The following is a 13,960-nucleotide window of genomic DNA, read 5'->3' as shown; positions in this document are numbered from 1 at the left end:
GATTGGACCATCAGAAAGTCTTGTTTCTTTTAAGGTCTAGAGTGCCTTCTAGAGTACTGACGAGGTTGACAAAAACACTTCAGATCAAGCCATTCAGGAGAAACAATTCCCAGCCCCATTCATTCCAGGCTTCCTGATGAAGGAAAAGCAGATGATCAGAAAAGAAGATAAATGCTGAGACTGAATGGGGATTACCAGTGAACCAAATCCTACTTTTAAAATGGAATTGCATGGAAATTAATATCAGAAAATAATTTAGTAAGTCTCATCTTGTGCTACTTATTTAATTTCTTGACCTTAGTCAAAAAATAAAGTACTCCTTGAGCTTTCAGTTTCAATGGGGTAATTTACTAGATGTTTAGGATTTATGAAAGTGTAATGGAATATATATTATTCAGCCCATAAAAAGAGTGGAATCTTGCCATTTGCAATGACATGAATGGAGCTAGAGAGTATAATGCTGAGGGAAGTAAGTCAGTCAGAGAAAGAACAATACTATATAATATTAACTCATACAGAATTTAAGAAACAAACCAAACAAGCAAAGGGAAAAATATAAGACAGAGAGAGATAAATCAAGAAACATACTCTTAATTAGAGAGATCAAAGTGATGGTCACCAAAAGGGAGAGGTTGGGGTATGGGTTCAATAGCTGAGGGGATGAAGCAGTGCTTTTGTCCTGATGAACACTGGGTGTTCTGTGGAAGTATTGAATCACTATATTGTACACCTGACACTAATATAACACTGTATATTAACTAACTGGAATTTAAATAAAAACTGTGAGTTAAGTGAGATACCACCTCACACCAGTGAGAATGGCTAAAATTAACCAGTCAGGAAAAGACAGATGTTGGTGAGGATGCAGAGAAAGGGGAACCTCCTACATTGCTGGTGGGAATGCAAGCTGGTGCAGCCACTCTGGAAAACAGTAAGGAGGTTCCTCAAAAAGTTGAAAATAGAGCTACCCTATGATCCAGCAACTGCACTACTGTGTATTTACCCTAAAGGTACAAATGTAGGGATCCAAAGGGGCATGTGCACCCCAATGGCTATGGGAGCAATGTCCACAATGGCCAAACTGTGGAAAGAAACTAGACATATATCAACAGATGAATGGATAAAGAAGATATAGTATATATACACAATGGAATACTATGAATCCATCAAAAGAAATGAAATACTGCCATTTGCAATGATGTGGATGGAACTAGAGGGTATCATATTAAGTGAAATAGGTAATCAGAGAGAGCAAATATCATATGATCACACTGATATGAGGAATTTGAGAAACAAGACAGGATCATAGGGAAAGGGAGAGAAAAATATGAAACAAGACAAAACCAGAGAGGGAGACAAACCATAAGAGAATCTTAATCTCAGGAAACAAACTGAGGGTTGCTGGAGAGGAAGGGGGTGGGAGGGATGGGATGATGGGGGTGGATATTGGGGAGGGTATGAGCTACTGTGAGTGCTGTGAATTGGGTAAGACCGATGAATAACAGAACTGTACCCCTGACACAAATAGTACTTTATATGTTAATTTTTTAAAAAAAGTCTGGAGAAGCAGTAATATTAGGCCAAGAAATAACAATAAGTGCATTTAATTACCCAAACTTAGATGGACAGAATGTAATAAGGGTGGTGAGATTTTCACAAAGGACAAAGGACTATTTCCTGGAACAGACAGCTCACAAGCAAAAGAAATGCACTCTTGACTATCGCATTAAGAGCTGATTCAGAAGGTAATGGTAAATGAGTCTAAAACCAGTTAAAATGAATTTTTTCTGAAAGTGAAAAAAAACTGTGAATGAATGAAAGAATGAATGAATAAATTTTTAAAAGAATATATAAAAGAAAATAACACACTAGTTTACAATCTATGGGTAAAAACAAAACTATACATAACTCTAATAGGGTCAAGGAGCAGGACTCAGAGGAGTGAAAACTAAAAACTACCTGATCCCAGAGAAGGGAGAAATGCTTGTACTTCAGGTTCCTGGTCAAAATGTTATATAGAAGTTGAGCATTCTCTCCTTTCCCCTTTTTGGTGACAAGAATAGAAGGGAATATGCATAAACCTTTATGAAGGCTTTTATGACTCTTTATTTATTACTTTTAACAAAAGCGGGAATTTGTGAATGTATGAATTATTAAAGTCATTATTACCTATAGTCTAAAATCCCTTTTGACTAACAATCCCAGTTCTGACCCTTTGTCACTTACTACCCTAAGTCGTTCCTCATCTTGATAATTTGGAGTTGATGTTTCAAGGTGTTTTACTAGATTTTGATCACTAGGAAATGGACAGTATTTATTTAGACGTGGTTATAACACAAATAAACATTTTGGGTACACCTTTCTGTAAGTCCTCCTAAAATAAATAAGTCATTACAAATACTTAAAAAACAAAGAAGATTGCCACCATATTGGCAAAGTGATGCAGTACAATACAGACATTGCTTTTTTCTATTACGCTTTTTCTTATGTTCAGTTAGCCAACATATAGTACAACATTAGTTTTTTTGATGTGCTCTTCAAAGATTCATTACTTGCTTATAACACCCTGTGCTCATCACAACATCATGCCCTCCTTAATGCCCATCACCTAGTTACCCCACCCCTCCATTCTGTATCATTTGGTTTGTTTCCCTGAGTCCAGAGTCTCTCATGGTTTATCTTCCTCTCTGGTTTCTTCCCATCCAATTTTTCCTCCTTTCCCCTATGGTCCTCTAGGCTATTCCATATGCTCCACATATGAGTGAAACCATACGATAATTGTCTTTCTCAGCTTGACTTATTTCACTTAGCTTAATCCCTTCCAGTTCCATCCATGTCAGTGCAAATGGTAAGTATTCATCTTTTCTGATGGCTGAGTAAATTCCATTATATATATGAACCATATCTTCTTTATCCATTCATCTGTTGAAGGATATCTAAGCTCCTTCCACAGTTTGGCTATTGTAGACATTAATGTTATGAACATTGGGGTGCCTGTGCCCCTTATTTCACTACACCTTTATCTTCAGGATAAATACCTAGTAGTACAATTGATGGGTTGTAGGTTAGCTCTACTTTTAATGTCTTGAGGAACCTCTATACTGTTTTCCAGAGTTCCTGTACCAGCTTGCATTCCCAACAGTATAAGAGGGCTCCCCTTTCTTCATATCATCACCAACACTTGTTCTTTCTTGTCTTGTTAGTTTTTGCCATTCTGACTGACGTAAGATGGTATCTCACTGTGGTTTTGATTGGTATTTCAATGATGGCTAGTGATATTGAACATTTTTTCATGTGTCTGTTAGCCATTTGTATGTCTTCTGGGAGAAATGTCTGTTATGTCTTTGCTCATCTTTTGACTGGGTTATTATTTTTTGCATGTTGAGTTTGAAAAGTGCTTTATAGATCTTGAATACAAACCCTTTATCTGAAATGTAATTTGCAAATATCTTCTCCCATTCCGTGGGTTGCCTCTTACTTTTGTTGACTGTTTCTTTTGCTGTGCAGAAGCTTTTAATCTTGATGAAGTACCAAAAGATCATTTTTGCTTTTGTTTCCCTTACCTTTAGAGACTTATCTTGAAAGAAGTTTCTGTGGCCAATGTTGAAGAAGTTACTCTGCCAATGTTCTCCTCTAGGATTTTAATGGATTCCTGCCTCACATGTATGTCTCTCATCCATTTTGATGAGAGTTTATCTTTGTGTATGGTGTAACAGAGTGGGCCAGGTTCATTCTTCTGCATGTGACTGTCCAGTTTTCCCAGCACCATTGATTGAAGAGACTTCTTCTTCCATTGGACATTCTTTCCTGCTTTGTCAAAGATTAGTCGACCATAGAGTTGAGGGTACGTACTGGGGTCTTTATTACTTTTTGCACAACATTCCTGAATCCTTTGCATTTCCCCAATTCCCTGACTTGTGGCTCTCTGTGAGACATTGCAAAAGTCTAGAGTTAGTCTCTAGTTAGAGAAATCTACAGGATTTTCCTCCTGTATCACCTATCAATCTGTATTGTTAGGAAACATCAGTGCAAGAGCATTTTCTCTCACCATATTTCCTGGGCGCTGAGAATGATCTCACTTGAGTTCTTACCGTCAGAAAGCGAACTGAGCTATTTATCTGGCCATAACATGAACCTCTTCCTCCATTCTGTTTCTTTCCCCAGCCCTTATGTTGAATATCAGTCTGTGTCTATCATCTGATTTACTAGAAAAGAAACCACAGCAGAGATGGCTGGCCCTCTTTTCCTTGCTCAGGTACATCTGTTCCTCCTCCTTTCTTCTGTTCCATTCTTTCTCTAATAAAATCTGCTCTGGACTGAAGCTCTCCCATCACCTCTCTTGCTTATACTCGGTCAGGAAGATATTTGGAAGAGGCCACATTTTCAGGGACACTGTGTGTATCTAGAAATGTCATAGACAAAGCAACACACACCAGGGTGGCCTGAACAACTTCTCAGCCTGGAATTTCACCACAAAGATGAACAGGAGACCAATTCATCCATAGCTGTTTATTTTAAAAATTTATTTATTTTGGAGAGAAAGAGAGAGAGATGGAGTCAATGGGAGAGGGCAAAAGGACAGGGAGAAATAGAGAGAAGCAGAATTCCAACCCAGCATGCAGGGAGTCTGTTGTTGGGGCTCGATCAAACAAACCTGAGATCATAACCTGAGCAGATCAAGAGTCAGACACTTAACCTAGTGGACACTCCAAGACCTCTTCATTGTTGTGTAATTCTACCTTGAAATTAGTTACACCCTGGCTGAGGAACTCTTGGCATTGAACTGTTTTCAATGTCACTAAGGACCACCTGCGATTGGGGAATGTTACTGCTGGTTCCTACGCTCTAGTCACTTGTATGATTTTGTATCAACCAGACACTGATGGACAAAAAACAGATTGTGCTGTAACCAGACTGCATCAGGAAAAGACACGCAGCTTCCAGGCCCCTGTTCTGTTCAGCTCAGTTTGTGCTCAGCTCCTCCTGCAGTACCTGTCACTGTGTCACTCAGGGCACAGTAGCACACAGATGAATCTGAAGCTTGCACTGAGCCTTTCTCCAAGTGGAAGGCTTTCGATTTGCTGTGAAAGGTGGCTTCAAATCCTTTGTTGCTTTTCTTCTCCTTGTCCCTCAAGGCTTTCAGGAAGAGCTGTAGACCTTCACCGGGACACTGGACATACCAGAAAAGAGTAAAGTATCCTGATGCTGAATAAGTGCAGTTCACAGTCAGGGAAGCCTCTTCTAAGAGGGTCACTTGGCCTTCAGTCTGAGTCACTGAGTCTCCATGGGTTTGTTCTGAGGAAAGAGAAAGGAGATCTGTGTCACCTTGGGCATAAAACTCATGAAGAAATAATAGTTAAAGGTTTTGCTGACACCATGGAAGAAAGAATCCAAATTTGAAGAAGAATGGTAATTCTTCAAGAGTACCACAGTCACGAAGCCTGGAGAACACTTCATCTCTGGAGCATCACCTAAATAATGTTCTTCATTCTTACTATGGAGAAGGTTGAAGTGAAAGAAATGATCAGTAAAAACCCAGCTTTCAAACAGGAAATGTCACTGTGGTAGGAAGCTATACTCCCTGGTAGACAGGGACTAAAATGCATGCATGTTGGCCAGAATCCTCCCCAAGTCAGCCATCTGTTTCATCCCTAATGTCATGAGGCACATGTCAGGCTTCAGGTGGCCCTTGGAAGTCTGAACAACAGCAATCCTGACTTCTTAGGTCTGTTTTGTTCTTAAGACACTGCCTGATATGGAACTTCTTTAACACAGCATCCCGGGGCATTTCTGTACTTGGGAGGGTAACAATCTTAGAAGCATTTTATTACAGTACTTCATATTCTCATGTGTCCATGTGGGCTGGCCTATTACCTACTGACTGCAAGAAAAGGAGCTGGAGTTTAATACAGAAATAGTAAGAGGAAGTCAAGTCATTGGTGACTGATTCTGTGTTTTTGGCACTTTATGCAATATTTAGAACAGTGACTCATTTTTTAAGTACTCAATAAATATTTTTAAATTAAACAAATATAATGAACAAATAGCATTTATTTGAAATGTCATATTTACTTATTCCTAAACTACTAGCAATTGCAATAAATACTATTTTAATAAAAAGTTTCAGAAGCCACACTATCTAATAGTCAAATATTCCTGACTTTTAGAATAATTAAAAAGTGAAAAATAGGAATTTCAGACATAATAAATTCATACATGGAGTCATCAAATCCCTATAGAATGATTTGAGAGTTTATGTTCTCACAGTTTTATTGACTCCAACATAAGGTGACTACTGTACGTGAATTCAGCAACAAATACTAATCCTATCTTCTTAACAGGTTTAACTTCAAGGATGCTTTCTATTATCATCCATCTGACACTTTTTGTTGCCAAACATTAATCAAATAATTTTTCTCAATAGGTAAGAAATCAGGATGATCAGATAAAAGTTCAGGAAAGGGACACATCTTCTGTAAGGCCCTGTAATCATATACTCTAAACACATTAGGAAGCTTAGCTCAGCTGTTTCCTGGAGGCGATTCCCCACACATTCGGTGGAGGAATATCAGAGTCCAGAGCCAACATGGGAACGGTTTCCCATATATATAGTGAAGTAAGAAATTCAGACCTGGACACTTTCCGTTCATGTATCCGTTCCCCTTCACCTTCCAAATCACATTGTCAGAACCTGCCTCAAAATTATGCTAGAAAGCAATTTTAGACAAGACACTACAAACATCTCTTCAGATATGCAGGGACGGGGCGCGTGGGTGGCTCTGTCGTTGTGCGTCTGCCTTCCACTGGGGTCATGATCCTATGGTCTTGGGATCAAGCCCCACATCAGGCTCCCTGCTCAGAAGCCTGCTTCTCCCTTTTCCTCTCCCCTGCTTATCTCCCTTTCTTGCTGTATCTTTCTCTGTCAAATAAATAAAAATCTTAAGAAAAAAAAAAGATCTCTGGGACAATGCTAAATAGGTTGGGATGATGCTGGTTGAAAATAAACAGTATAACACTTGGATGCAGAAAGTCATTAGGCATAAATTAAAAAATATATATACTTTCAGGCCAAAGAAAGCCTATAGGAGAAATATTTTGCATTTTATGTGACACAGGAAGACTGGCACTGCAGTGAGGGAAAATAGTGCATAGAATGATATTGAATGGCTGTTATTAATACATAATTTACATAATAATACAGTGCAGCAAATTCAACAATTCTATAGGATTGGATGTATGTATGTATTTGTGAAGCCATCACTACAGTTGAGAAAATGAACATATACATCACCCCAAAACTTTCTTCATGTCACTTTGTAATCCTCTCAACCCTCCTCATCCCTATTTCCAGGGAACTTTCCTGTCATGAATTAGTTTGCATATTTTATAATTTTGCATAAATGGAATCATATGCTTCTTCTCAGCATAAATATTTTGAGATTCTGCCGTAGTCATGTTTATCAAGACTTTGTTTCTTTCTGTTGCTGTGTACTACCCCATTATATGCCTATAAAACAACTTGTCTATTCACCTGTTGCTGACCATCTCAATTAATCTCAATGGGGCTCTTATACATAAAGCTGCTATGAACATTTGTGTATAAGATGTTTTATAGACATATGCTTTCATTCTCTTGGATCAGTTTCTGGGAGCACAACAGGTGGGTCATATGGTAGGCATACATTTGACTTTCTTAAACCAATTTCTTCTAGTAGCTATTTTGTAGATTCTCTTGAGTTTTGTGCTCAGACAGTTATGTTGGTTGTCAAAAGATAAGTTCACTTCCCCCTTTCCAGACTGTGTGGCATTTGTTTCTTCTCCATGCTGTATTGTATTGGCTGGAACATCTACTTCAATATGAAATACAAGTGGTGAGAGCCAAAACTCTCGCTTTATTTCTGAAACTAAGGAAAAGCATTGAGGTTTTCACCACCAACTACGACATCTGATGCAGGTTTTTGGTTGAGCTCTTTTTCATTAAGGAAATTTCCTTCAGTTCCTCATTCCCTGGGAATTTCTCTCAGGAATGAATCTGGATTTGTCAGACACTTCTTCTGTACATATTGAGGTACCTTCCTAAATAGCTCATCTTTTATGTGCCAGTCTCTTCGGATATATTACTGATATGCTGTCACAACAAAATATTAAAGAAGATATAATTCTCCCAAATTTACAAATAATAAAACAAGCTCAAGGGGCACCTGGGTGATTCAGACAGTTAAGCAGTTGCCTTCTGTTCAGATCATGATCCCAGGGTCCTAGGATCAAGTCCCACATCTTCTACTTGCTCAGCAGGGAGCCTGCATCTCCCTCTGCTTGTGCTCTGTATCTCTCTCTCTCTCTCAATTAAATAAGTAAAATATTTTAAAATAAATAAAAATAAAAATGAATAAAGCAAGCTCAAAAGTATCAAGAACTTGATGGCAGAGCTAATACTTCTGAACACAGAGATAGATGATAGAAAAAAGCCTGTTCCCTGATTTTCAGGTCAGCAAGTGGGGGAGGCCAGCATAGCAACTTGCTCCTGCTAGACCTGTGGTTCATAGCAGGGGCACCCTGTACTTTCATGGGCCAAGAGATGAGGACTGTTTGCTTCCTTCTGGCTCCTGCCTGGGCTCTGAATCCAGGCAGCACTGGGGGCCAGTGGTCCCTCTCCTCTGAGGATAGAAGTTGAGCTACCTCTTCAGCTGCCATTCTTCTAAAATATTCAAACCAAAGAAGAATATACCTGAGGGTTCTCATCAGCTCTTAAAACAGGCAGAAGCAACTCTAAGAAGTGGAAATCTGAGACAAGCTCTTATGTTGCCAGAGAGAGAGGACTTCAGTGAATGGATTGCAGTTAACACTGTAGATTTCTTCAACCTGATCAACATGCTGTATGGAACTATTACAGAATTCTGCACTGAGGCAAGCTGTCCAGTCAGGTCTGCAGGTCCAAGATATGAATATCATTGGGAAAATGGTACTAATATCAAAAAGACAATCAAATGTTTGGGTTCAGGATCAGCTTGATGATGTAAGTCTTTGCCTTCTAAGATTGGTGTCCCCTTTCCAAAAAACTTTATGTCTATGGCAAAGATGCTTCAAAGGATTTTTCTGGGTTTATGCATATTCATCACCAGCCGTTTGATTCTGTGATGCAGCTGTGAGAGGAGGTCCACCTCAATACCTCCCTTAAGCCCTTTATTTTCTTTGTTCAGGAGTTTAATCTGATTGATAGGCATGAGTTGGCACCTCTTCAGTAATTAATTGAGAAGCTTGTATCAAAGACGGATAAATGCTTCTTCTAGAACATAGTTCCCTTCCTGCTTTATCTGCTAGAGCTATCTCATTGCTATCTGTTAAAGACTAGTGATATGGACTTTAAGAAAACAGGATAAAAAGACACTTATTGTTGCTGTATACTGATAAAATTGTTCCAAAGGTAGATTGACCCAATCCTTCAGTGAGAGATTCAAGACGCAGCCAACTCTGAGGCACTTTGTGGCCACTCCTGTTATTGTCAGAGTTAGACTTGTTGTAACATGTGGTAACTGACATGTAGTCTATTCATTTAACTTATTCCTTTACTGAAGAAAATGATTGAGAGTTTCAGGTGACAGCATAATGAAGAATAAGAATTCCCACCAATACTTTATTAACAAGTTTCCAGAATAAATTACCTAATAAGGTGATCAGATCAGCTTTATTCTGTTTTTATTTACAAATAGAAGAGGTATTTTAAAGTTTCCTTAAGATTTAGAAAATTTGGGGGGTACCTGGGTGGCTCAATTGTTCAGCATCTGCCTTTGGCTCAGGTCATGATCCCAAGGTCCTGGGATGGAGCCCCGCATCAGTCTCCCTGCTCCACGGGGAGCCTGCTTCTCCCTCTCCCACTCTCTCTGCTATGTTTTCTCTTTTGCTGTGTCTCTCTCTGTTGAATAAATAAATAAAATCTTTAAAAATATTTAGAACATTGTGTGTTACTTTGCATAAACTTTTAGTTTAAAGTTTGTATACTACTGTTTTTATAGGTAAGATTATATATATAAAGAATATACATATATATATGCATATGTATATGTGTATATATATGTATATATATATTCAAAATCCATGATTGCTGTTTAAATCCTCATATGATCTGTGTGGCATGGGAGTAAACAGAGTTATTTCTAAAATGACTATTTTTTCATCTTTACTTGGTATGCTATTCCTATAAACCAATCCTAAGTTTTAGGAGTATGTATATAAGAAATAATTTCCCTGAGGTATGCAAGGACAGTCTTGTACATTTTTATTAATTTTTGTTAGAAGATTTTGTATTTTTTTCACTACTGGTATATTTTATCAAATCAATCTGACAGAATGACAGATTCTTATGTCATTGTATGAGTGATGTGAATAATCATGTGAAATGTTTTGAGATAGATGCTATATTTGTGAATATACTTGTATGACTTTTTTCATTTAGTAGAAATCTTTCCATCAGTATGGAAAGAAAAGGAAATTGCTTTCCACCATATAATCTGCCCATCATTGAAGATTGAAGCTTATTTTTCTGATAATAAAACTTATTCAATAATGTATTATTCTTTAAAATGAAAAACAAAACAAAACAGACAAACAAACAAACAAACAAAAAAACCATTTCCTGTATTTGCCACTAAAGATGTTGACAGAGAAAAAATGGAAGAGAGACTGCAGAGTAGCAAAATGACTTCTTCCAAAGCCTTTGAAATATTTTAAGACACTCGTTAACAGGCTCTTTATTATATAATTGGAACTAAGAAAGAAATTCAAACACGTGCAGGTTTGGCCCCTTTACCAAAATTTGAAAGGAAATACATTATAATGGATGCCCAAACTGCTATTCAGGAGCTGACTCCTGAGTTGAGGCTTCATCATTCCATTCAGACCAATTATTGACACCTGATCTATGCAATGGACTGTAGCAAAAGGGACAAACCATTCTAGGATTTTGTAATTCAGTGATATTGGAGCTCCACTTATGACTAGTGATCACTCTATTCCTTGACAATTGCTTGTGGTGACCCAGTCTAGTTGTTCCAGTTAACAAGTGTAAACCTTTCTCAAAAACCTAGAAACAGAATTGCCTTCAGCAATCCACTTCTGATGTATACTCAAAAATGGGAAGAATTTGTCTATATATCAAAAATATTGAGATATTTCTGAATTCCTACTTCTACCAAAAAGTGGAAGCAACCTCAAAGTCCATCAACAGATAGGAATGGATAAACAAAATGGGATATGACATACACTGGAAGATTATTCAACCTTGAAAAGGAAAGAATTTCAAGCTGCAATATAGATTAATCCTGAGGAGATAATTTTAAATGAAATGTCACAAAATGACCCATGTTGCAGAATCGACTTCTATGAGATATCTAAACTAGTCAAACTCAGCAAAAGAGAAATCAGAATGGTAGTTCCCAAGGACTGGAGGGATGGAGTAATGGAGAGTTATTGTTTAATGCGTACAAATATTTTGTTTTTCAAGATGAAAAGAATTCTAGAAATCAGTGGTGTTGCTGTTGACCAACAATGTAAATGTATTTCATATCAGTAAATTCTACACTTAAAAACTGTTAAAATGGTAAATTGTATGTTAAAATGGTAAAATTTTATAATTAAAAACATTTTAAGAGATTCTTCTTAAGATTTCTACTCTACACATCAGCCTTCAAATCAAATATGAGAGTATTAGAATGCAAGACCAATAATCAACCATCCATTACCATCCAAAATTTAAGGCACTCCAGGAATGGGGTTAGAGATGTAGTGTGGAACATTAAACAAACAAAGAGTTCTGGGAAGTGTGCAAACTGAGCCAGGTGTTGGCAAAAAGTGATTTTGAAGGAGTGTTGAAGTCAAGGACAGGAACGAAGTGGAAATTTCACACTCTGCTCCTTCACAGTGTTCCCCTAAGAGCTCCTAATTATGAGCATTTGTGGGTAAGAATGGTGGGAAGCAAGTAAACTTCCAGTGTGCAAACTGAGAACACCTATGCTAGAGGTGTTAATAAGAAGGAACAAACACCAGTACAAACTACCTCATAGAGTAGACCTTCAGAAAGTAAATATGAGTATGGAACACCCACAACAACCAAGCTGAATTAGACTAAACCCTAAACACAACACCCAGCCCCTCACCCATACATCATCCCATCCTGTGGCCTTCCACCAGTGCACACAGGGTGACAACAGCAGTGAGTTTTGTAAGGGGCTAGTGAGCATGCGCAGAGAGTAGATCCACTCTCCCCTATTGGGAGAAATCACACAAGTTCAGTCAGCACCGTCTTAGAGAAAGCAAACAAAAGGGAGACTCTCAGCACCTAGTTTGGCTTCACAGGATCAAGAAAAGGCTTAAAAATGTGTACTACCTTGGGGCGCCTGGGTGGCTCAGTGGGTTAAGCCGCTGCCTTCAGCTCAGGTCATGATCTCAGGGTCTTGGGCTCGAATCCCGCATCGGGCTCTCTGCTCAGAGGGAGCCTGCTTCCTTGTGATTTCTCTCTGTCAAATGGATAAATAAAATCTTAAAAAAAAAAAAAAAAACATTGTACTACCTTGTCTCAGGACGTAAGAAACAAATACACCAAACATGATGAAGGTTTAAACTTAAATGTGTCTGGATCTGAGACTCAATGCACACTCGTGCTAAAATACTACTTTTCTTCCACTACATCAATTCTCACCTCAGTATGATCAAGCATTCAAACCTGAAGGAACTGAACCCTCTCTCTTGCTTCTAACTGGTCTTAAGAGGAAACGAATGAATAATATAGAAGCATGCTTCCTTCTGACTCCATTATCGGGCTTGGAGGAAAGGCACCAATCAGGAGTCATCTTCCTTCTACTGCACAGGACCTGGCGGTATAAGGAGGGAAAGAATCAAGCCCATTTATGTGTTGGGCTACAGTTCTAACCTCCTTTGGCCAAATGTGATAAGCTGAATTTAATCTGATGTGTTTCCAATAAGAAAAAGCCAGTGACAAATAATGCACAACTGTAACTCCGCTAAGAGAAACCACTCTCACCATGACAACTGCCAATTATAGCCATCCTTAGTGAGGAAGACCTGGAGGAACACTGTAAGGAGCCTACCCTTGAGCAGATTGTGGGAGAATGAGAGAAATAAATATTTACACAACTTCGTTAGCTCCATTGATGTCTCCACAATACTAGAGAAATAGCTTTTTTTAAAAAAGGTTGTGATTAACAATGTTTAATTCTGTGAAATGTGAATATATGTGTCAGGGAGGTTTGTAAGAGGTCATCTTTACATTAGCCATTATTCCAAATGCCTTTGTGCAATCTACTACTAATAATAAGGGGGCTGAGCTGCACCTGAGTGGCTCAGTGAGTTAAGCCTCTGCCTTCTGCTCAGATCATGACCCCAGGGTCCTGGCATTGAGTCCCACATGATGCTCCTTGCTTAGCAGGAAACCTGCTTCTCCCCTGCCTGCTGCTCTCCCTGCTTGGCCTCTCTCTCTATGACAAATAAATAAATAAAACTTTAAGGGCACCTAGGTGGCTCAGTGGGTTAAAACCCTTATCTTCAGCTCAGGTCATGATCCCAGGGTCCTGGGATTGAGCCCTGCATCAGGCTCTCTGCTCAGCAGGGAGCCTGCTTCCCCCCTCTCTCTCTGCCTGCCTGTCTGCCTACTTGTGATCTCTCTCTCTGTCAAATAAATAAATGAAATCTTTTTAAAAATAGTAAGATGGCTGATACATACATATAAATATTTTCCCATGTATGTCAGAAAGAAAAGTTTTCATTATAATGATAACAAAAAATTACAAGTCCAGGAAAAATTGAATTATCTTTGAACCACTGAGCACTATTAAAAAAGAAACATATATAAATGGAAAGAAACAGTATGTTGTAAAACAATTAAATAATCAAATAATTACAATAAAATAAAATACAATACAAAAATAAAAACAAATAATCAGACACT

The 13,960-nt window shown here is 38.3% G+C and overlaps 1 pseudogene and 1 gene segment (V, D, J or C); one reads left to right on the top strand and one right to left on the bottom strand.

Moving 5' to 3' along the window:
• Positions 1-4,957: 4,957 nt before the first annotated feature.
• Positions 4,958-6,588, bottom strand: LOC116590183. The segment is given in 2 exon segments: positions 4,958-5,338; positions 6,553-6,588. Coding segments are annotated over 2 exon segments (417 nt in total).
• LOC116590182 lies at positions 6,587-9,290 on the top strand (annotated as a pseudogene).
• Positions 9,291-13,960: the final 4,670 nt, after the last annotated feature.

The sequence above is a fragment of the Mustela erminea genome, chromosome 5, assembly GCF_009829155.1.
Source record: "Mustela erminea isolate mMusErm1 chromosome 5, mMusErm1.Pri, whole genome shotgun sequence".
NCBI classification, from domain to species: domain Eukaryota; kingdom Metazoa; phylum Chordata; class Mammalia; order Carnivora; family Mustelidae; genus Mustela; species Mustela erminea.
The sequence above is the reverse complement of the archived record's forward strand: the minus strand, read 5'-3'. Positions and strand labels throughout refer to the sequence as shown.